Genomic DNA, 25,992 nt, shown 5'->3' on the forward strand with positions numbered 1-25,992 from the left:
TCGGTTGGGTGAGCTGTTGGCTCAGCTCACTTCTTGGTTTGGGTCGATAGTGAATGAGCTGTGAGCCGATATGCTCGAGTCGTTGATAATTCAAAACTCGGGCCGAGCAGTTTTGAAGATATTTGGCCAGTGCCCTATAACTTTTAACAATGTTTGGCTCGAGTCCCAATACTCAACCTAGACCCCCAACCCAAATTCAGAAGCTCGTGAACAATGTCCTTGACTCCTAGACTTCACGACTACCGAGGTTGGTAATCAACTACTTTTTAGTATTCATATATAAACCGCCTATCTTTCATGTCTATACACAGTGTTGTTATAATAATTTTGTTGAAACCACCTGCGTTTCTTATCATTTCCATTCAAATGCAGCAATAATAATAATAATAATAATAATAATAATAATAATAATAATAATAATAATAATAATAATAATAATAATAATAATAATAGCGGTAGTAATAGTAGTATATAAAACTGAAGTAAAAAGATTTTTTCACATATTCAAAGTTTCGGACCTAAAAGTAACGCGTTAGTAACGCGTTACTTTCGAAGTAAAGTAAGTGACTTTTTTGACGCAAGTAACGCGTTACATTTTAAGGGAAAGTAAAGTAACTTGTAACGCGTTACATTGTTACAAGTAACTTACCCAACACTGGGCCAGGCCCCCCAAATGGTTTCCTGGCCCCCCAAATTACTAGCTTTCAAAACATTATAGTAAAATTATCTTGCTTCATTCATTTAAAAGTAACAAAGTTTATTGACAATTAGCAAGTTACGGTACATTAGTATGGAGAAATGTTTTTCCATACCGATCGAAAAATAGTATAGTATTTCTTCCTTATACCGATCGAAAAATAGAATACTTTTTGTGACAGCAGTTTACACAATTTATTGCGATTTATATGTGACAGTTTGAAGACAAACGTTTTAGCAAGGTACTACAAATACAGCCATAAAACAAAGGTATTAAACTGATTTGTAAGTACAGTATATTTTTATATGCTTTAACAAGTGTTTTAAAAGACATAGAGGATGGAAAATTTGGTGAGAAATAATGTTTTTATTCAATTTGGATTTCATTCGCTCTCTCTTATTTCTACTCAGTGTAATAAAATAATTGTTTTTTTTTTCCAGTCACGAATAAATATTTTTGTCAGGAAATCGTAAACAAATTAAGTGAAATTTCAAAGAAAATCAATGTTGTGTAGATAGGTCCTGTATACAAGGTCTTAAATTTAAATATAAAGGTACCCAAGAAAAGTTTTGTTGCTTTTTCACCCACGACCTTCGAACATCGATATGTCACCTAACCTGGTAGATCAAAAATAGTCCCCATCAGCATCGACGACCTTCTGAAAACGATCTGGAAGGCCATGGAATCAATCGCGGTAGAACTTGGTGGGTCATGAAACGAAGAAGGTATCAGGTGTATTTTGGACTTTTACTAGGGATTTGAACTTGCGTCTTCTAAGGTGATTATCCAAAGAATGGAACAGGTGATAATCGGACGGTGTAACACCCGGGAAATATAGTGGTTGCAATATTGTTTCCCATTCAAGGCGGAGAATGGTGTCCTGAGTCATCCTAGCCACGTGGGACTTAGCTTTGTCCCGTAAACGAGGACCCATTTGCAATTCAGAAGTGATGGCTCCAGAGTTTTGAGTTTTTTCTTGAGCACAGCTCAACTGCTGACACTACACAGTTGCATTGATACTCTGACCAGCTGGTAGCAGTTCCCGATGCACGATGCACTGAACACACAGAAGGACCTTCTTCTGGAACAGTGCTTGTTTCGGCTGTTTTGAAATCGGTTCATGGGATGTTAATGACGACGGTGCCGTGAAGCTTCGTATATGACCCACTTTTTATCACATGTCAATGCCCTGTCCAGAAATGGCTCCGAAACAGTAAATAAACACAGGCGACTGCCGCGTTGCCTTCTGGCCCGGAGTCAAAACATGTGGGATCCATCGACCCAACTTGTAGTGCTTCACAAGTTGATGGATGGGCTGCCGAATGGTTTCTCTACACACTGAATTGTAGTCCCAGTTCCTCTTTGTACATGTGTTGGTCTTCTGGCACGTGGTGTTTTCGGGTGTTCCGTCATCGTCCTTAAACTCGTTAAACCATCGCTGCACTGTCCGCGTCGTCACGACCCCCTCACCAAAGGCCTGGCATATCTTCTGTCCCGCTACAGCGGAGTTTGACCTCCATTTGAACTCGTTCAGCATACATGCTCTTATGTCTCTGTGTGGATGTCCCATGTTCCCTCTGTCCTTACGCAAGTTCACGGTGTATCTGAATTGCCACAACCAGGTAGTATGTTGGATATACCCACACCAACAACTGACGTTCGCCGTATCTCCACTCGCATTCAACTCACGGTGTGAGGTCCAATTAAACACAGACCTCCACGAAAATGGACAGAACTTTCTTGGTTACCTTTATAGTTATGCACAAAAGTATAGCGTTTGATCCGGGGTAGTAGTTCTTGATTAAGCATAATAAAAACTATCTTGAATATAATTTATGGATAATAATAATAATAATAATAATAATAATAATAATAATAATAATAATAATAATAATAATAATAAGAAGAAGAAGAAGAAGAAGAAGAAGCTAAAATAGTGTTTTTAGTTTTTCAGAAGGAAACCAAAATTTTCCTTCCTTTCAGGCCTTAAAAACACTAACAGCAACACATTTTTTTCGCTTTGTACATTGTAGTTGGCCCCCCCCCTCAAAAAAGACGGGCCCCTCCTACACAAACCTGCTGGCTACACAATGATAGTATTGTTATATTATCCTTTTACAAACAACCAACATGTGCTTATATTGACAAACATCAACCATGTGCGTCTTACTACGGATTACTATCGCTGCAGATGGCAGAGTCACCAGCGATACCACTGATCATGTGACGACGTTGGAATAATAGTGCCATTGCCTCATCTGGAGCATCTACAAATATATAACCGAGAGAATTTCAGCGACAAGTTCGGCTGTTCAAATCTCCTTCCTCAGTTTGCAGTGAACTTTGCAAAAACTTTACCCAACCCAAGTCTTTAGCTTGCAGTGGAGCCCTAGGCCTTTTTTCCTTTCTGGCTTGTAGTGGAGCCTTGTGGGGACTTTTACCTCTCTCTCTCTCTCTGTTTGCAGTGGAGCATTGAGTATCCTACCTCTCCTCACGTAGCTTGCTTCGTGAGGAATCCTTCCCGAGACCGTCAGGTCAAGGGAGAAACCTATTTTATCCAAACATTTAAAGAATTTCTACTTATTTGTATTATAGTTGAATTTTGTAATAAAATCTGGAAGGCGAGAAAACGATTCTGGGCTGTAATTTGCTCTATGTAAACATACTAATGTAGATAGCTTTTATAAATTCAATTAAAAAGACGAAGAGTTTAATTGTCTTGGATGTTGACTGCAAATATTCATAAAATAAATGAATAAACACATTTTTTTAAAGTAAAAATAAATCAAATTACACACATATGTATATGTTAGAAAGATACTCTGAAAATGATCAAACATTTGTGTTTATGATGTCCGGATGTGTGGGAAAGATCTAAGACCAACTGAGAAGTTAAAATGGTACAGTAACACTGGACATGAAGATTGTGGTACACTTAACCTGTATAGTCTCTCTCCACTGATTCACATTATATGATTTGTGGGAACAAATTCATTTAATATGCAGTGAAGCTACACTTATCGATATATAAATTACACAACGAGTTCCTCCATATTGTGTATTTTGTGGCAACGCATCCCATTCGTACACAAGTACTATTTGCGGATACCTGTAATGACTTGTAGTGGGAATTAAGACTGTCGTCCTGTAGCCAAGGGGATACCTGGACATGCAGAGTAGGATTGAAGTTCGGCAAGAAAGACAGCCGCTTCAGACGTGATATTTTCGTGCTTCAGATATTCCTGAAACAAGCGAATCAGGAGAAATGTCGTCCATTAAACGGAATGCAGATCCATATATACTGTTGCATCTTGACATCTCCACAGTCTCTCAATATGATTGCTCCCAAGACACGAACTCTTGCATATTCATAATTTCTAGTGACCCTCAAAAATGAGTGCAACAATATTGGATGGACAGTAACCTGTCCGTTGGGCGCACCAGATGAACAAACATCGAGAACTGCTTTTAGAAACGAAACTCATTTATACTTGGGTCCAAATATTATGTATAGTACATCGTGTTAGGCGAATATAGTAATAATGTTACGTGACGGAAATCAATTTCCAGCGTCGCAGGTTGCTACAGCAGCTTCGTGTAGCTTGTGATACAAAAGGGTGTGTCGCAAGATACTCATTTAGCTAGTGCAGATGTTGTGATGTCTTCGACCACTTACAACACATCTACACTATCATCAAATGTTTACCTCCCTAAGATCATCTCACAGCCTTAAAATGATAATACTGGCCATATTCAACAACAAAACCTACCTCTAACATTAGCTGTCCTTCTGGGTGTCAATCATCCGGTCATGTTTAATCTAATTTAGATCTGATCTCTTCGTAATCTACGCCTACTACTAGGTACTGTGAGATATTCGCACGAAACACACAGTCAGAAACGCTTTATCAAACGCCTCTTGCCATTCTGACTTCCACAGCCAGAATAAATTACATCGTATGTCCGACTTGGATGGAGTTTAAGCCACATATTTCAATGATGCCAGGAGACATTAAAGTACCAATATTATCTGAGCGCCGTAACTGTTTTCAACGGATCTAGAAAATATCTTAAGTTATGAGCACATCTTAATAGAACAAAACAAAAAGTAGGGAAGGTTTAATAACTTTAAATCCCGAATATATAGTGGGTTTATATTTAATGATTAGTAAACAGGAACTGAAGAACTTGTTTTCAAAAGTAGTTTCATTCTGTTACTTTATCACTATAAGTCATGCGTGATGAAGAAAAAATCGTTATAAGATTGGTACAAAAATGAGTGGCTCTCCACTTATTGTAGAGCATAGGAAATAATATTTGGGGTTGCCTCCATTTTGTGCCAAGGACACAGTATATTTTTTCAGCATCGTACTGAATATAAACTGATAAAATGTCGGAATGTGACTACCATAATTTGTAACAAGTTCGTCAATAAACAATTCTTTTAATGATACAAAGTCATTCTGACACTTCATTTTGACTGTTTCACATTCGTACAAAATTGAAATTATATCATCTCAGAAACTTGGAATACCACTGGATCTGCGTTTCGGATAGGGACGGCTGAACATGTTGAAGAACAATGTTAAAATCCTCTTCTTGTATAATACTAGCATCCATTCCTTTAGTTGTCAAAGCATGAAGAGCAGCCTGCGAATGAAGAAAACATGTTTTAAGACCAGGTAAGCGAATACATAAAGAAACTTGAATCGAAACATAAGTAATTGAGAATATTATTTGGTTTGAAAATAGCCCAAGATACAAAAGCCCTTTCTTTCTTTCCGACAAAATACTCCCCTAAAAGACTCCACTTGGGGTCATCCCATGTGAAACCAACCAAGCCCAAAACCTCATGGTGGCAGATTTCAATGAAACTTGGTGTACATGTAGGCCCCTATGAGAGATGATCATGCACCAAATTGTAGCTCTGTACCCCCTGTAGTTTCAGTGTACAGAGTGATGAAAAAATGGACAAATGTGATGTTTTTTTATAGAACCTTGTTAGCTTCAATTGGTCATATCTCCTGTAAATATTGAGCTAGAGAGAAAAATAATATACCATTTTGAAAAGGAAAGAATAGGCTAAAGATATGCCAGGATCATTTATTTCAAAATCAAATATTTTCCGGGAAAATTCTGTATCAGTGATATCTCAGAAAGTGTCCATTTGATTTCCTTGAAATTGGATAAAAAGATAACCCCATATGTCCGCCATAAGTTTGTCAAATGTCAACTTGGGCCAAGAATAGGCCAATTATCTTCGTGTGACTATGTCAGAAGAGATACCTGGGTTGCCAATGTGGCAACTTGCCAATTTGTCTGTACTGGTGAAGTAAGGTGTAACTGACCTAGCAGTATTGTTTTTCTGGAGCAATCTGTAATTCAGTAATCCTGTGGGGATTTTTGGAACATTCCGTTACGTACGTCAGCTGCTCTGGAACGGCGATTACTTAGTTTTTTCATGCTCTTGTTGCACACCTTGCTCAGACTCTGGGCTTTGAGTTGTGGAGCCCGTTCTACCATCCACGCTTGCACGGACGAAGTCCAACCCTCACCTTACTGCTATGACTGCCAAATGGATTGGCACAGTAGAGGTGTGGCAATGCTGACATAGTGGAATCACCTAAGCAGCAATGCAGCTTTTGAATGCACACAGATACAGCTAATGCTGCACCTGGAACACGGGACTATCCACTACTGACACTCGGAAATCTGCTGTATAGTCACTGTGATCTCAATAGCTATGCTTGAACACTATATAGACACTTGCAGAGTCTTGTTGTCCAGTCTAGAGCTAAGAGTTTACTGGCATGCAGTGTCAATGTCCTCTGTTTTTTATACAGGTAACGAACTTTTCAGAGTGTTCTAGACGGTTCTAGAACCTTTTAGAATGTTCCAGACAGTTCTAGAACCTTCTAGAATGTTTCAGACGGTTCTAGAACCTTCTAGAATGTTTCAGACGGTTCTAGAACCTTCTAGAATGTTCCAGACGGTTCTAGAACCTTCTAGAATGTTCCAGACGGTTCTAGAACCTTTTAGAATGTTCCAGACGGTTCTAGAACCTTCTAGAATGTTCACATATTTAGATCAAAGCAATGTACTACGATTGATAATGGAATGTTCTATGTTCCAAAGATCCCCGCAGGATTACTGAATTACAGATTGCACCAGAAAAACATTACTGCTAGGTTAGTTACACCTTATTTCACCTGTACTGACAAATTGGCAAGTTGCCACATTAGTGCCCCAGGTCTCTCTCCCGACATGATCACACGAAATTCATTGGCCCATTCTTGGCTCAAGTTGACATTTGACACATTTATGGCGGACATATGGGGCAACCTTGGTACCCAATTTCAAGGAAATCAAATGGGCACTTTCTGAGATATGACTGATCCAAAATTTTCCCGGGATTTCCCGGAAAATATTTGATTTTCAAATACATGCTTCTGACATACCTTGTAGCCTATTCTTTCCTCTTCAAAATAGTATATTATTTTTCTCTCTAGCTCAATATTTACGGGAGATATGACCAGTTGAAACTAACAAGGTTCTACAAAAAACATAAAATTTGTCCACTTTTAATCACCCTGTACTCTGAAACTGCAGGGGATACAGGGCTACAATTTGGTGCATGATCATCTCTCATAGGGGCCTACATGAACACAAAGTTTCATCCAATTCTGAGACGACGAGTTTTTTTTTTTTTTTTTTTCCTAAAAAGTTGGTTGATTTCACATGGAATGGCTCATTGACAAATCGATTCTTCTCATAATGAGATTGAGTGTACAAATTGAGTTTATTTTATTAAAGATTCAAACAGATATTTTACCTGACAACGTAGCTACAATATTCACACAACTTAGACATTGAAAAAGAAAAACAAATGTATGTTGGGCAACTTTTTGGATTTACTGAAATAAACACCTTTACCAATGACCAGAGCCAATTGAGGCACAATATTAAATACATGGAATTACGCTGCTTGACTTTAGTGTCAACAAATGCGAATTTCAAATCATAAATGTACGTATTTTCATTTTATTGCAAGTCAAAATAATATATGAATCATGAACAATACAGGAACACGTGTTTGAATGTTTGCACACCTATTCAACTGTCCAACGACTTTGAAGTTAAAACCATTCTTTGTGATAAGATGGTAAAACACATTGTAAATTATGAACATCCCTTACTAGATTGGTATGTCGAATATTATTATTATTATTTAGTCTTTTGTTTTGCTCGTGTGGTTGAACTTTTGTGCAAATACGTATATACTATATTGGAGGTATACGTTTGTTGAAACTATTTTGTTTTTCCAAAAGGATATTTGAAGCTTGGTGCTGATTGATCTGATTATGTTTCTTTGTGGATGTAACGGCACACATAGTATACAATCAATTAATCAATTTTAGATATGTGATTATATTAAGCCAATAGTATATTAGTTAAAGTACCCTGTATATCTTGGAAAATAGTGTACAGCCAAGCTAATTATGACGTGACATACTGAATTGAATAAAACAAACCTCTTGCTAGTTGGATTTAACTGAATAGTTGTACCGATTATAAGCTCAATCAGAAGATAAAGATCGAATTATTGTTTTACCGTAACAGATTCCTATACAGGGTGTTTCAAAATGAGCATGGGGGTTTTAACGCTTAGTAGTACATATTACATTTAACGTACAATTATAAATAATACCTCAAATGAAAGAGCAACTCAAACAGTTGTTGCTACAAGTGTTCAATGTGAGCACCATTTCATTTCATTTCATTTATTTGCCTGCTTCATTAGCTTACAAAGCATGAGAAATTCTCATGTAAGCATTACAGTTGTCAGAAAAAAAAACATACAATATTGTCAAGTATCAGAGGTGTACATCATGCATCTTTCTAAAATACAAAAATACAAATACAAATTCATCACACGGTACACATATAGTCAATGAGCGAGTTCTTCCCAAATCTTGATCAGCGTGTTTGGAGTAATTGTTGCAACAACTGCTTCAATCCTCTTCCTTAAATTCCTCAATCTCCTTAAAATTTCCCACACAGATGTCACTGGAATTTCTAATTTACGAGTAGCCTTCTGAATTGCTGATTTTATGGGGTTATGCGTGAAAGACTCTCTCACTCGTTCAACACGTTCTTCAGTCACTCTTGGTCGTCCCGTACTCTTTGCTTTGCACAGAGTTTTCAAACTGATGATATCATCTACGGATACCATGTTATTATGACTTGATGGATTGCGACTGTGCTTAATACGGAAAGCACGTTGTACTTGAACTACAGATTCAGTCTTTGCAAAATGTAAAACACACACACACACAAAAAAAACAAAAACTTTCTGCTCAGTAATCGCCATCTTTGGCACTAGCGCTTTCTAACGGCAGACAGAGGAAACAGTGCATGCGCATGCGTGCGCATACAAAACTTGTTTGAGTTGCTCTTTCATTTGATGCATTATTTATAATTGTAAGTTATTTGTAATAAATGCTACATTTTTGAAACACCCTGTATAATGCTATATTCAGCGTAAGAATATTTTATAACATCCTTATATATAATTTATCTCAATAAAAAATAATTGTTAAATCGAAATTCGGAATATTAAATATGATGCTGCAGAATGAAAAACAGAGAGCAAAATTATGTTCCGTTAAGTTTCAAAAGTTCATATCCTGAAGGTATTACGAAATAAAAGTTCAACATGACAATGAAATTTTCAGTTTAATATTTCACGTTTATATCCTTTAGGCTAAGGCAGTTGGTTAGTTTGTTATACTTATTACCTGTCATAGATTTCATTTAATAATTTTTGTAAGTTGAAAAACTATTAAGTTATATGATCTGTAAAATAAAATGACTATTTCTCGCTTTGAATATAGAAGAATCAAATACATAACTTTTTTTTTTTTTTTTTTTTTTTTTTTAAGTGATCTAAAGAGAACTGATTGACTATACTTACTTCCCTGCAAAGATTCTGGAGATCTGCACCAGTAAAAAATTCAGTACGTTCGGCAAGCTGCATGAAGTTTACTCCCTCCACAGGCATTTTGGCTGTAAGTACTTTCAAGATATCATGTCTTGCAGCAGCATCTGGCGGAGGGACATACACTAACTTGTCAAACCGTCCTGGTCGCAGCAGAGCACTATCTAACAAGTCTAATCTGTTGGTGGCTCCCACGACAATCACTCCAGCATTGGAAACACTGTCGGAAACCTAAAAAAAAGACATTAAAGGCCAATTTAGCATATGTTTCATAAATGATAACATGTAACGCAGATATCTTTATGATAGTAGCAATACGTCAAGTTATTATTTTGTAAATAAGCCATGTCACAGTTACTTGATCCATGGAACGAACACAAACTGTGTAAGATAGCTACTTCGTTCTTAACTTTTTGTCTGTATTTCAGTTTCTAATTTTTCTGAAGCTCTATTTGCTGCCATTTTCAATCAATTTTGAAAAACAGAAGCAGTTACAAAGCTTCGGAAACGTTAGCACCGTTAGTTTGTGACAATGGAAGCAGACACAGCTTCCGAATCATTAACACCATTAACTTTGAGAGTGAAACCAGATAAAGCTTCGGAAATATAGGGTTATTCAAAAAGCGCGCCGGTTTTGTTACATCAAATTATGAACTTTATTTTCTGAAAACACACTAACAAAATTCATAAACTGTTCATCACACATTCCGATTTCAGGTAATGAAGATCATACTGGAGAATTCTCTGTACTGAAGAACTTGGGAGAGGGCGTCGATTTCATTGGACTAACAGCCACACTGTAACGGACCACCGCAATGTTTTGCTCAGAACGACCACAACAACGAAGTCCAGGACTTTTAATGTTCACTGTTGAACCCGTTTCAATGAACTTTTTTATAAGCCTGAGAAACTGTTGATTCATTCGGTGCCTCATTTCGCTCTTGAACCGTGAGAAGCCGCTTGACAGTTGCTGCATAACTCTCTCCGTTGATTTTTTTAAAATCACAATTAGCACACGTTTTGCTATAGTAAACTGCTCCATGGCTAGACACAGACTGACGAAATGCGAGAAATTCAGACGAAGGCAACAATCGGAATGTTTGTGGGTAGAGTAACAATGCAAAACAATGTTGGTAACCGAAAAACAAACATTTGCCAGATGATCTAAATACGGCGCGCTTTTTGAGTAACCCTTTACTAGAGCTTTTCTATTTCAAGTGTGCCCCTTCTGGCGCTGCTGTCGATGTGTGTTTTCCCCGTATCTCCCTCGAAACAGGAAGGACAAGTTGCTGCGGCCGACATCTTTCAATTGTTGGATGCGGAAGCGTTGCCACAATGAATTATTTCACCGACTTCGCTCTGCTCTGTCTTGTTACCCATTCTAAGTAGCCTACGATCTTCACTTGTCAAGACCAAACGACTGAATGACAAATTGGCAACACAGCTGAGGTCATTCACTTCTTTTCCCTAAGCAAAGGGGGAGTTTCCTCCGTCAGAGGGTTGCGGGGGTGGGGCCGAAGTATGTTTCGCATATTTTTCGAGGGGACACCTGAAATAGACAGGCTCTAGAATCATTAGCATTGGGAACGAAACAGACAGATCTTCGGGATCTTTAGCATTATTAACTTTGTGAATGGAACCAGACAAAGCTTCGGAAATGTTAGCATAATCTACTTTATAAATGAAAACAGAGCTTCGGAATCATTAGGACCATTAGCTTTGAGAGTGAAAGCAGTTAAAGCTTCGAAAATACTAGCATCATTAATATTGAGAATGAAACAGACAGATCTTCGGGACCGTTAGCATCATTAGCTTTGAGAATGGAAGCAGACACAGATTCGGAAACGTTATCACTATTAGCTTTGTAAATGGAAGCAGACAGAGCTTTGAAAATGCTCTATCCGTTATCCATAGATTTTTTTCATAGACCCATAGATTATCTATGGAGAATGGAAACATAATTAACATTGAGACTTGAAGCAGATAATACTTCGGAAATGTTAGTATCATCAGCATTGAGGATGAAGCAGACCGATCTTTAGAATGGGAGAAGATGGGACTTCGTAAACGTCAGCGTAATTAACTTTGAGAATGAAAGAGTTACAGCTTCAGAAACGTTAGCATCAAAACCTAAAACACAAAAGCCAGTACATTCATTTTCATTGTCACCACGAAAATTTGTCCTCTTGTTTAACCTAATTTTTAAGGTGATAAGAGAAATACTTACTTTGTTGATTGCGCCTGTGCGACTTTACAGTTTTAACCAATTATAGTGTGATCTTGTTTACCAGGTAATTCCCTTTACAGATATACACATCAATTTTTCACAGTTTCCAAATTAAGTGAATAAGTTACATCAAGAAATGAAGAAACTTGGCCTACGAGCCTCTCAAATTATAGGACTCTCACATTATTAGTGTGTACAGAAGAATCGTTCCATCTTCAGTTCTTTCAGGAAGAAATCGCCGCATTTCCAGATCAATAACCATTTTATCAAGACGTCTTATTTCGAGTTTAGATCTTTAGCGTAAAAATTGCAAAATGCATTTATCAAGTGATTCGATTTCATGTGAGTGACTTAAAAGTTGAGACATTCTAATGATACGCTTAGGAATTCTAATTACAATTCTGCTTATACAATTTCTGAATACTACTTGCACTTTCGAATTTTCAACTTTTCCCTAGAGTCCTGGCAATGGAGAATAAAACCAACTGAGAATGCTCCAAGAGGATTGCCAGAACGAACTTAATTATTTTTTTTATTAATCTCTATGGGCTTTATACCAATTGTTCTATGTACTTTATTATTATACTCATTAAAGAATTCTTGTAATACATATATCTATTTATAATTTCCTTCAGTACTAAATTTTTTCCACATGTTTTGTTTAAGAGTTCTGTTAAAACGTTCTACGATATGTTGTTTTGCGAAGATACATGCTCAAAATTGAAAAAAAGAAATCGCAAAATCATGTCTCTATTGTTTACGGTTCCCGAGATATGGCTCCTTAAATCTTTCGAAATCCAAACTTCTTGGGCCAATATCTGGGGAACGGTCGCCAGTTGGCCAGTGGCCACCGGTTACTATTTGGTATCGAAATGTTCACCATCCTCTTAGGTATTGATCAACACTAATATGATCTCTCTATGAATTACGGTTCCCGAGATACGACTGCTTAAATCTGTCGAAATGGGATCTTTTTTGCCCAATATCTCAGGATCGAGAAGAGTGACGCGAAAAATTCCGTAGATAGTTTTTGATGCTCTATTAAATAGAAGGCTTAAAATTGAAAAATTTGCAAATAATAGACACATACACACACAGACATAGAGAATTCAGTAACGAACTTTTTAAGTTTGTTGAATATTAGGAAAAAAAATTAAAAAAAAAAGAACGGACTTACCAGAGGAGAGAACCGTTGGAAACACTTTGTCGAAACCTAAGATCCCACGTCAAATGATGGGGACGCGGGTTGCAATACGGCGAAATTAATTTGCGCATTCTCATACTCTGATAACTCCGCCATATTGTAAATCGCGTCTCCATCTTCTGATATGTGACCTTGGCTTTTGACAAAGTGTTTTCAGAACTGCTTTACCCTGGTAAGTCCATTTATTTATTTTGCCCTGATCTTTTTTTATTTTTCTTTCTCCTGTTTTTATATTCTCCGTGACCAAGACTCCAATAGAGAGTCGAAAGCTCGGAAGAGCAAGTAGTATTCAGGATTTGTATAAACCTGTACGTGGAATGACTTAAAACTTGGTGAACAAGCCCCTATAAATATGGTTGAAACTCTTAGGATTGTGTGCGTTACTGTTAGTAGTATTTGTGTCATCGTTAGAAGAAGATACATAACAGTAGATATAATGGATAGTAGGCATCCCATGATTATGCCCGTTAGGCTAAGGGAGACGATAATTAAAGCAAGTGAGTGATGATGGAAGGGAATGAGAATGTGGGAGGAAGTGGGAGTACTCCGAGAAAACCCACGGACTCTACCACAAACTAATTTGAGCGGGGATTGAACGAGTGACCCCACGCACCAGAGGTACGCTCTCAACCACTGAGCCACCATGCCTCCCTTCAAGCAGAATAAAATTGTCAATTATTATTGGCAAACGAAAGACAAATTGTTTGGCGCCATAAACATTAGTGCGCATGAAAACTGCGCATGAGTATTTGTCCTCAAATATCTCACTTTGTTCAGCTCGTGGGATGTTCTGATTAATATATGTATCATCTTTGGACAACATTATCATTGTACTAAAATTAAAGTTTAAAGAGTTCAGCATAAATGGACTCTTATCTCGTTCACCATACGATACTTACTATGCACAATCATACTGTCGTCTTGGGGCCGCGGGGGCTCACCTCTGGTGTATGGGGTCCTTGGTTCGATCCTAGCTCGCGCCAAGTAAGCTTTGTGGTGCACAAAAAACGTGTGCGTGGGTTTTCTCGGGGTTCTCCGTTTCCTCCCATATTCTTTATTCCACCATCTCATTCATTTCTCATCATCATTGTTTACTTCAGCCTACCCGCACAACTGTGGGACGTACAATTTAAAAATTTCATTTCATTTAATGCCACAACGAAAAGTTTGATGAAAGCATTATTATTACCAGTAAAGGTCATTCCACTCCGGTTCAACCAAATTTATAAAATCATTTGTTAGAAAATTTATAAAGTCATTTGAAACTAACATTTTTTGAGAAAAAATCTAGACCGCCATTTTGTAAACTTCAAATCAAACCTTTCTCAAAATCCGCATCATATATTTCAATGAATCTTTTTTGTTAGAAAGCTTATCTACATCTATTTTCATATATACACAAATTGTGATGGGCCATCCAAGCACTGAGAAGATAAGTTAAATTATCCTAGTCAGTGTTGCCAACTGTTTGCGAAATAAACTTTTTCCCAATAACTTCCATACGATTTAACACACCTCTCCCCCAAAATTTGTATAGTACTCTTCGGTAGTCTAGAAACACGCCTGTGAGCATTATCAGTCCTGCAACCCAATTATCATGGTTGCCAATCAATTTCAGGGTTAATTTGGTTGCCAATTTATAAGTATTTTTTTTTTTTTTTTTTTTAACGGCTTGGACCTGGAAATGATCCTTTTCTGTTTCTCGATCTTCAGTTTCCTCTTTTACCTTCCAATATTTTCTTCTTCTTCTTCTTTTTTTTATCATCGATGATGAGAATATCCCGAGGGAAACGCACCCTTACAACTCAAACTACAACAAAGAGAACTTGAAGAGGTTGATAATTTCAAGTATTTGGAAAGTATTTTGACGAAAGACGCTTACTGCACCAAAGAAATCAGGTCAAGAATTCCCATAGCCAAAGAGGCATCCAACAAGAAAAGATCATTCTTAATTAGCAGGCTTAATACTAGATTACAAAAGATGTTGGTCAAGTGCTATACCTAGGTATATGGAGTATTGAACTTTATGGTTCACAAACTTGGACATTACAGAAGTTAGAGAGGAAATATTTAGAGAACTTCAAAATGTGGTGTTGGAGGAAGATGTCAAAGATAAAATGGACGGGGAGAGTAACAAGCGAAGATGTTTTAAAACGGATAGGAGAGAAGACGATTGTTTTAGCCTGCATCCTTTGTAGCAAGGACGATTGGATTAGATACATCTTGCCTAGAAATTGTCTTCTTTATACTGGCATAGAAGGAAAGATGGAAGGAAAGTGAGGAATAGGAAGAAGAAGAACACAACTGATCGATAAAAGTATACTTCACAATAAGTTTCATTTTAATACGCGGTAGGGTTACCGCGCAGCATCAGTTTTTAAGTTTACACACAATAGTTTTTGTCGAAAAATTACTGATGACGATTTTTATTTACTAGTATCATAGATCATAGATCATAGTATCATAGATCATAGATACTAGTAAGTGATCATAGATCATAGATACAAGATCATAGATAATAGATAGTATCATAGATCATAGATACTAGTAAGTGATCATAGATACTAGATCATAGATAGTATCATAGATCATAGATAGCAGTAGGTGAAAATGACTTGTTAGACTTCATAAGATTAATCGATTGGTCAAAAATTTAAAAACAAGCTTCCGTTAAACGCCAACAATTCTGTAAAATTTTAAATAACAGCTTTTCTTCTTCACAACAATACTTTGTATTGTTACTGATGTGATACCGTTGCAATTTTTCCTTCATTGTTAGCGTCATGTGCCTAGCAACATCAAATAAGTTGTATTCTCAACGTTAGGAGTGCAAATATCAAAACTCAATTTAAGTCAATTTTTTTGCTGATTGCCTGCAGAATAATCATTATCGTATTCAGGTTATATTCATCAGTAAGTATAAATATATTTCTAATTTGATTTTATCAATACTTAAATTTCCTTCTCATTTTCGCAACTTCTTTCAGAGTTTCTTTGTATATTAACAACATTCCAGAAGACACATATTCCATTTTCTACTGGAAATATTGTATTATCAATGACTAATTTAAAAATGTCTGTGAATTCTGTCCGAAGGCCTTTTTTTTTTTTTTTTTTTTGTTCCTTTTCTATGTGATTTAAAATGTCAGTTGAAAAACTGTTAAGAGTTAGGTTAAGAATTTGGCATTTACTCCGAAGTTTGTTGTTGGCCTGGTTTTTACAAGAAAACGTAATAAAAACTATGAAAATTTAAAAATCATGAATTTTTAAGACCTCTTTAAAAGGGTATAATAGAGTAGAACAGATTGGATAGAATAAGGTAAGGATAAGTAGAGTAAGGTAAGGTCGGGTCGGGTTGGGCTAAGCTTAGGGTTAGGGAAGTTAGACAACGTTTAGCAGAAGGGGTCCAGCTATTTTTTTTTCTAAAAAAATGTTACAATTTCGGTAGTTTCTGTTCACATTAGGTTAGTTTAAGTAAGTTCAGGTTAGTTTCGATTAGGTTAGGTTAGTTTGTTAGATTACATTTTCGAAAAAAATGATAGAATTTCGCTTAATTTTATTAATATTAGGTTAGTTCAGATTAGTTTAAGTTAGTTTAGTTTAGGTTAGATTTGGTTAGGTTATGTTAGGTCTAAGTACTAACATCTTTCATTTCTTCTGTAAATTTTGTATTTTTTTATGTACTTCTGGATCCCTTCAGCTGAACATCTACTGGGAAGTTTTGACCCATTTTGTTAAAATTAATAGAGAGTAACTTCTCGTCTCGGCGTAAGGATACCAAATGGAGCGTCTCTGTAATTGCAGCCATGTTCAGAATACAAATCTTCGTTACTTTTCCGCAATCCAACCATGGGGTAACCATACGCGAAGTAGTTCCTTCCGCTTGCCAAATAGTTCCATGTTTATAACCGCTTTATATATATATATATATAAAAATAAACACAATTTCTGCTCTCCTTACATATTATCAAGCACGGAAATGGGCAAATTATCCATTTCTTGCCGGTAAATTTTTAAAATTTTGCTAGAAACGGACGACCAACTTCCGTATTGTTACTTAATGAAATTCTTGGGTTAAGTTCCGAAGTTGGTCGTTGGAACTTAACCCAAGAATTTCATTAGGGTACTGCATGCATTGCAATTGACAAAAGAAGTATATTTTATATATATAGATTACAAAGTTCTGGCTTCACGCGAGGAGAAAAATATTCATGCACAACATTTGAGAATAAAGAACTGGATAGAATAGATAACCAACAGTGACGCCCGTGAAAATGTATGAAAATAGCTGAAAAAATATTATATCAACTAGTATTAACTTGGTGCAAATAAAATGTCCGCTTTCACGTCAGAAAATAAGGACCTGACTAGAATAAATAACAAGCAACGCATTCGGCGCCACTGTCATTCCTGAGTCAGCTAACATGCACATTATTGACTAAACTTGGACTTACATGTTATTGGGAAGTCACCGATCATCATAGCAACTCCGAAAACTAATCTAGAGTTCGACACTAATCTCGATTATTTTGGATATTTTCTCTCTCCCCCCCCCCCCCCCCCTTATGTCGGTGAAGGTTGAACTTGCGCTTAGACGATATCGGGTGTGTCACTGTTCATTTCAATGACTTCGAAAACTGCGATTCGAAAATAATATCGGTCCGATTTACATTATTTTAACAGGTTACTCCCTTCCCTATTGGTATCTTACTCCCATTTTTTTTTTAACAGATTATAAGTCATGTGTGTATGTCAACTTGTTTTAAAAAATGGGTTTACATACCGAATTTCATCTTCCTAATACTTTTTTATTTTTAAAAGTTTTTTTTCTACATAAATTTCAAACCACCACTTAGAACCAAAAAAAGTTCTATATAGCCTGCGGTCTCTTCGATAAAATTACTTTGAAGTATGCCAAATCAATGATACGGATTTGTACATTGGACAAAGAAACACACAAACATTCATTTTTTATATATACGATTATAAAAAAAAGAATGCAATTTTCATTTGTCGCAGACGGTACTACAGGACAGAATAATTGTATTATGCATCTGATAGATTTGTGCAGAAGCAAGACTGTGAATTAATTCCGTTGTTATTAGTAACGTCAGACATATGGCAGTGTTTGCAGAGATACTGTTTTTACGAGAAATTTCTTGCGTGTTCATAATTTTTTTCAACAAGAGAAAAAGGATAAATTGAATCCAATGAAATTTGTGTCGGAGCAGTTGTGTACATACTCTCTCTTTATGTCGCATATGAAAAAAAAAAAAAAAAAAAAATCGAAATATACAGGGTGAACCTGAAATATGTGCACAAACTCCGGGAGGTGATTCGTCACATCAAAAGAAGGAAAAAAGTCCTCTTGCATATTGTCAAATTTCGCGTCGTGTAAGAGCGACAGGGGTGCCAACTTGGAATCGAAAATCGAATCCTGACAATTGGAACGGAACAGAAAGATGTGCACATACTTCGGGAGGTGATTGGTGACAACAAAAGAAGAAAAAAGTCCTCTTGCACGTTGTCGAATTCCGCGTCGCGTACGAGTGACACAGGTGTTAATTTGGGATCAAAACTCCGATCATGACAACTGAAACGGAACAGAAAGACGTGCACATGAACAGACCATGCAAGAAAACTTCTTGTCTTCTTTTGATATGACGCATCACCTCTCGAAGTGCACATCAGATGGCTGTTACCATAGGCTAATTGTCTTAAATAGAAAAAAATCTTTAAACATTAAAAAATATTTTAAAACACATTAACATTAATTCGTTTCCAATGTAGTTTTTTCTTCTCTACAGGTTATCAATTCTTTGTACATACCTTTTCCAGTATTGAGGCGAATTATTTTGTATGGTATTTTTTCTCTCGTTTCCTTTTCCGCTTCAAATCACAACAATCACAGTTCTCCCTTCTGGTCTAGCGGGTAGCGTTATGTGCTTTAGTTGCAAGTGATCCCGGCTTCGATTCCCGATGAGAGAGTACAAAAAATATTTTCACAATCATTTACTTCCATTAATCACCCGTTTGTTTTAGCTTAAAGAGTTTAACCGTGAGACAGCCGTGAGTAAGATATATATGTTTGTTTACAACGAGACTTTAGCAAAGCTATCCTTGTTTAACAGGAAAATAATTGATATAGCATGAAAATTTGATCTTACACTTCATCTATACTCTTTTTCTCATAAAAAAAAAATCATTTCTATGAGAAAATCCTTGTTTAACAGGAAAATAATTGATATAGCATGAAAATTTGATCTTACACTTCATCTATACTCTTTTTCTCATAAAAAAAAAAATCATTTCTATCTTTTTTTCCTGAAAAAAAAAATGAAATGAAATCTTTGAGTTTTATATCCCACGGTTATGCCGGTTAGGCTAAAGGAGACGGTGATGATGAGTAATGAATGAAATGGTGGAATGAAGAAAGTGGGAGGAAACGGGAGAACCCCGAGAAAACTCATGCACACGGCGTTTGTCCACCACAAAGTTCACTTGGCGGGGCTTTTTTTTTCTCGAAAAGTACTTTGCAATTACTTGTTGTCTAATACTACATAGACGTAATGGCTCGTAGTATTGGGCCCCACCCTCAGAGTTTGGTCCCCTCCCAACAAAAAATTTGGGTGCGCGCCTGAATGTAGGCCCTACAATAGAGTTTGTAATATTCTCATGTGATATAAACCATTACTGATCCAAGCGACCAGTTTGTGAACCGTCACTCTCATGATAAGGGTTAATACGCAGCAAGATTCTGTAAGACATTTTTAGAAGCAATGCTGGCGCAACATGAGTGAAAGTGTCTCACAGCATCTTTCAGTTCGTCACTCGTACCATAACGTTGTTTTGCCAAATTACTTTTTTTTTAATGAATCTCCACAGTACACTGCCATATGTGGTGAGATTTGAGTTTCATGGTTGCCAGGCAAGTGGTGCTGGCAGCATAAATGACTGACGACCAATCCAGCGTCCAGGAAACACCTCATGGAGATATTCGTGTACTCTAATGGCATAATAGGCAGGTGCCCTATCTTGCAGAAACCTGATTCCTTGGATCGCTATATTAAAATGCTAGGTTTTTATGTTTGTGGCCAATCCTTTCGACAGTGAGTTCTCGGAAACCATAGGCTCTAGAAAGATGCCGTTTTCACTGATCGATTGCAAATTTTATGTACATAGTTCAGTTCTAATTGAATATTTTTAAAACGGCCGTTATTTCTTTATTTTTACTAGTACACAGGGAGTGTTGAAATTCTAAAAAGAAGTAAAACATTATATCCTACGAGTTATACATTCCAACACTACACATTTGTATACGGGATTAGTATATCTCTCCGGCGTTTGTTTCATGGCCAAACGATAAATGAAAAGCGAAGGATAACCATTTTTACAGTCTAAGATGAATCTTTATTGTTTGGAGTGTTTTGCCTAATGAACACCATTGACATTATAATTAATTTTGTATGTAATGTATTTGCTTATTACATAATATATGTAAGAAGAAAGAAAGACTGATACATGAATTAGAAACTCCAACTGGAAGTAGGCTCAAATCTTGCAAACAGTGCGAGATATTGAATAAATAATCGAAAAAAATCTCCTCTTTATGGTACCCCTTACCGTTTTTTATCAAGATGTTTTTCACTTGGGTCATGTACAGATGATGTGAGGAATGACAAGGAGATTCATGTTTGTATGTGAATAATGCGCTATGTAGAGAGCGCAGGTTTAGCAAGTATCACATGAAAATATCATTGCCATTGACAATCATTGCACATTACATTACCAGTAACAACTACTCCAAAGAATATTTGTTCAATTTGTTTCAGATAATAGGGGTAATGGATTTCGTGGCCATCCTACACATACAAAGTGAAGAAAGAAAAAAAAAAGAACAAACTTTAAAAGAACACAAGCCACGTCTAACCCAGATAAATTAAGTAAAATGGATTTTATCAAAATATTACCTAGTAAAAATAAGGTAAAGTTCCCCCCCCCCTTCTCTCGATATAGGTAACGAAGGCACAAGGGCTGTATTAGGAAGTAAAAGACTCGTGACTTCGACAACTTCTTGAGTGTCGCATGCTCTGGGTCAAAGCAGTCAATATTATAGTTTACGGTACGAAGTAATGCCTCTAAATAACTATGATTATCATGCTCTTAATAAATGTATTCAAATATGGCCACTGAACTGAATTTGAACTGAAGGTATCTGAAGCTAAACTTTTAAGTTCATTTTTGAATATCTTTATTTTAATGCATTACATGCGTCTATGACATGCTATCAAAATATACTTTTAAATTTGGAAACACTATAGTAAAAATTATTATTTTATATTTTAGGTTTATTTTGTCCATTAACCTTAAAGACCTGTGACTCCCGTACAAAGAAAGAATCATGCCAAATATGAACAGGAAACCTGGAAGTACAGGGAAAGGATCTAAAATGTACAACTTTGGCGCCTATATACACAGACTTCTCAGATTACTGCATCCTCAGATGGAAATTTCCAAGAATGCTGTAGGCGTCATGGACAGCTTTGTGTGTGACCTATTTGAACTCATCGCTAAAGAAGCGTCTGAACTCATGAAGAAAGAGGGGCGGAAGACAATCACACACAGAGATATTGAAACCGCAACGAAGCTAGTACTATCAGGGCAACTAGCTGAATACGCAGTCAATGAAGGATCACAAGCTTGCGATAACTACAAGAAATCCGAGAAGTGAGTGTCTACGCATCTCATCAATTAAGTTTTTTTTTTTTTTTCCCTGAATAAATTTCAAAGATATATCCCTGCTATGGACATAAGTAAATTATATTACACTTTTCTGTCTGCCTTTATACTCTAAAATACTAAGCTGAAAATATGTAGTTAAAAGTATTGAATATTCAAGAAAACTGGACAATTTGGATTAAATGAGAATATAGTAGGTATTTATTTATTTTAATGTATGATACGCTCTCATTGTGAACATTAACAATTCAGATTTCCTATTGGATACCTTGAGATTGGATATCTAAAATCCTGAATTTTAACGTAACAAAGCTTTATATAAAAATAAAAGGTTACAATAAATCAAGTTATTTTGTTATCTTCAAATTACATCTATGTATACTTAAGACAATAAAGAAATTCATAAATACATTACAGTCTTTTTTTTTTTTTTAAGTTTCTGAAGGCCATAAAGTGAAGTATTTCATGTATTTTGAACATAAAATTGTATGATTGAAGAGAATATCAAACATTGCATTCACAAAATTTCTTTGGGCTAATACTAAGGCAAGTAGGAAACATTTTGCTATTAGTTCTTTCGTTTCTATTTTGTTTACAAGTAGCATGTGCTCAACAGTTAGCATGACATTGGCCCACAAACAGTGCACAAACAGTGAAAATGTTTCGGAGATAAAAGTAACCAATACTTAGTAATTTTAGGGTGCTGAAAACGAATATGAAATTAGTTTTTGAAGATAGGTTCGGGTTTCAAAGAAATACGTTATCACTAGATGTGCTCCTGCGCGCAAATTAAGAGTTCGTGGCAACATGGTCTGTCTGTTTATTTCAATAAACTTCCATTGTTTGACGGTTAGCTTTATTGCTATCTTTATTGTTTGCACTTCATCGTTGATAAAGAAACATCAACTACACCACGGTTTAGTTTGTATTGAAGAGTTTGACAGAGAAAACGTGTTGTGTAAGGTTGTTTTGTAGTTACAATTTGCGATCTCAGACATAGTCGTGGTGAAATATTGTGTGTGTGTGATGTTATTATTATTATTTTTATCGTCGTATGACTCTACTGAGCAGAAACATGTCGCTCTCGTAAATGTGTTAACGGCGCAGAACAAATTGTTATGTTTTTAACGAAGTGACATTTGCTAATCAAAAGAGAAATTTCACGCCAACTATGAAAAACGTTTACCACAAATTGTATGTTCGTAGTAGAATTCCCGAATGTGGTCGTGGTGAGATACTGGGTTAAAGTTATCACTTGTACTCTGGGTGTAAAGTGGGAGAAATGGACAAGAAGTGGGCACCACATATATGTTGTAATACTTGTTCTACAAACTTGCGGGACTGGCTATATGATAAAAAGGCATGCCGTTTGCAGTTCCAATGATATAGAAAGAGCCGACAGATCATACTTCAAACTGTTATTTTTATATGGTTCCTCCAATTAAAGATCTATCTAAAAAGAAAAAGAGGACCATTACTTATCCCAATATCCCTTCAGCTATTCGTCCTGTGACACATTCTGAAGAACTAAAGGTTCCACAACCTCCCGTATCTTACTCCAGTGTTTTATCCGACGAAGAGCAAGAAGCGGACAAAGTCGACCCAGGTATGTCAAATCCTGTTGCAGATTTCTCGCCATCCACTGATTCTGACTCCACAACCACCATATCATCATCTACTCGCCATTTGATCACTCAACATGAATTAAATGACCTTGTAAGGGACCTGCAGTTGTTAAAAAGTGGCGCAGAACTACTGGCATTCAAACTCAAGCAGTGGAGAGCTCTTTCTGAAGATGTTAAAGTGTTTATGTATCGGATAAGTCAGAAGCCCCTGAAAGAGTATTTGTCAGTGGAAGGTGACACAGTATGAGTAAACTTAACATAAAACATAGTCCTGATCAATGGCGGCTGTTCATACATAGACGCATCAAAACTAAGTCTGAAAACTGTGTTAGTGAACAATGCCATCAAACCAATCGGTTATGCAGTGCACTGGAAGGAGATATATGCTAACATGGAAAACCTACTGAGAGCCATAAATTATAACAAATATAATTGGAATATTCGTGGCTTCAAACGGTTGCTAATCTTTCCTTGGACCAAACCCAGCACTACTTTACTTTAGGAATTTCACAAAAAGCGGTATTCCAGTAAAGCTACAGTACCTGCGAAAGCAAATATTAATTCGTTTAATAATCTTTTGACTATCAAATGGTCTACTGGCAAAACCATATTGTTTGTTGTTATTAAGGTATTAAAGAAGAGGTACATAGCGAGAAACACAAAAAACAGTGTTTTTTAAATGAAATTAAGCGCCACAGTTAATATATAAGAACACAGATTTGTTATAGGACAAATTACTCGAAAAATTTTATTTTCTTTTTATTGCAAGACGTTTATGGAGAACTTCAACCCAAGGGGAGCCTCTATTTTCTTGGAAGCTCGTCTGTTTCAAATACAAATCTATGTTCAGTAGAGAATTCTCTCCCAATGCTGTCATCGCTATCTATCCTGTGTCTCGCTTCGTGCTTCTAAATATCGTCGCGTCAAAATGAAAACCGCGTACCCACACAATGATTAGTGAACCTTTTTCTAGTTTTAAAAGTGTTTGCAAAAGTGAGTGAAGTGTAAATCGTATTGCAACTAAGCGCCAAAAATATTATTATAAAGTTTTTTCTTCTTTGTTTTTAAATGTTGATGCAATAATCATTGGTGTTTTCACATTACGCTAGTATACATTTTTATTCCAGGTCTATAATGTTGTAATGGACCTGTTTGATCCATTACAGCATTTTATGTGATTTTATCTGATCAATCTAATCTCTAAAGTAAAAGATGACATTAAATTTATTTGCACCATTGTAATGTTGGCAAAATTGATACTGAAATTAATGCCTATTTTTATTCTTTTTCTTTGCATGACAGTTGAAATTTGATCGTTTTATAATTGAGCGCGAGCCCGAGTGAGCCCGAGCCCCAATGAAATAAGTGAGCGCGAGCCCCAGTGAGCGCGAACCCAATCGAGAGAAGTGAGTGCGAACCCGAGTGAGCGCGAGCTCAGTTAACAGAAGTGATCGCGAGCCCGAGTAAGCGCGAGCCCAGTTGGGAGAAGTGATCGCGAGCGCGAGTGAGTGCGAGCCCAGTTGGGAGAAGTGATCGCGAGCCCGAGTGAGTGCGAGCTCAGTCGAGAGAGATGAGCGCGAGCCCGAGTGAGTGCGAGCCCAGATAAGATTAGTGAGTGCGAGCACGAGTGAGCGCGAGCCCAGTTGGGAGAAGTGATCGCGAGCGCTAGTGATCGCGAGTCCAGTTGAGACTGGTGAGCGCGAGCGCGAGTGAGTGCGAGCCCAGTCCAGAGAGATGAGCGCGAGCCCGAGGGAGTGCGAGCTCAGTTGAGTGCGAGCCCGCGCTCACTTCACACTCACTTGGACTAATTTGCTTTAGAGTCAAAAAATAGGAAATTCATTCCATGTGCAGAATTGTAAAGGAAGAATTAAACAACTTTACAAAATGAAAAATCACATTCTTGAGGTCTGAGCTGTCATTTTATTGTCCAGAGGACTTCAAACACCTTTCGATAGAGAACCGACTTTTTCATGGCTATTATGAGAGGATGATATTTGAGGCAGGTATTTGTTTTTGTTGTTTTAGTAACAACTTACATGACCCAAGCTTTTTGTATGTGTGTGTGTGTGTGTGCGAGATCATAGAATAAGGAAACTACTTGACCTTGCGAAGTAGGAAATTTATTTACTAACAACTAATGAAGCTGTGCGTTCATAGAAAAGTCGAGCGAAATAATTATGTATTATTTAATTATAGCTTCTTTAAATCCCAATAAACAAGAGTAGCTCTTAAGAATGTTGATAACTTGCATCATAATGGTTATTCAGCCCATTAATTTATATGAGGAAACAAAGAATTTAAGCCAGTTAATTTTACTGACTACTTCTTCTTGAGACCTTTAAATGTATTCTATGCGAAATTTAACAACTGTATTATGTAATTTTAATATATATAAATAAAAACTAAAACAATATAACATTGAATATTTTTAAAGCAAGGAACCCTTAAATAGGCCAGAAGAAGAAATTATTAAAATTGAATGAGTAAAATCTCGTCTATTTA

The 25,992-nt window shown here is 36.5% G+C and overlaps 1 protein-coding gene across 2 annotated transcripts in view; it reads right to left on the reverse strand.

Annotated features, from left to right (window-relative positions):
• Window positions 1-736: 736 nt before the first annotated feature.
• The window catches only part of LOC145680213 (uncharacterized), a 57,998-nt gene continuing 32,742 nt past the window's right edge, over window positions 737-25,992 (reverse strand). For both annotated transcript variants that reach the window (XM_081750528.1, XM_081750527.1), the window contains 2 exons: window positions 9,672-9,926; window positions 737-5,347 (listed from right to left, as the gene is read on the reverse strand). In XM_081750528.1, coding sequence (XP_081606654.1) covers window positions 5,210-5,347; window positions 9,672-9,926 — 393 coding nt within the window. In that variant the 3' untranslated portion in view covers window positions 737-5,209. The remainder of the gene's footprint in view (window positions 5,348-9,671; window positions 9,927-25,992) is intronic.

Source organism: Thermobia domestica, chromosome 3 (genome assembly GCF_964235325.1).
Source record: "Thermobia domestica chromosome 3, izTheDome1.hap1.1, whole genome shotgun sequence".
Taxonomy (NCBI): Eukaryota; Metazoa; Arthropoda; class Insecta; order Zygentoma; family Lepismatidae; genus Thermobia; species Thermobia domestica.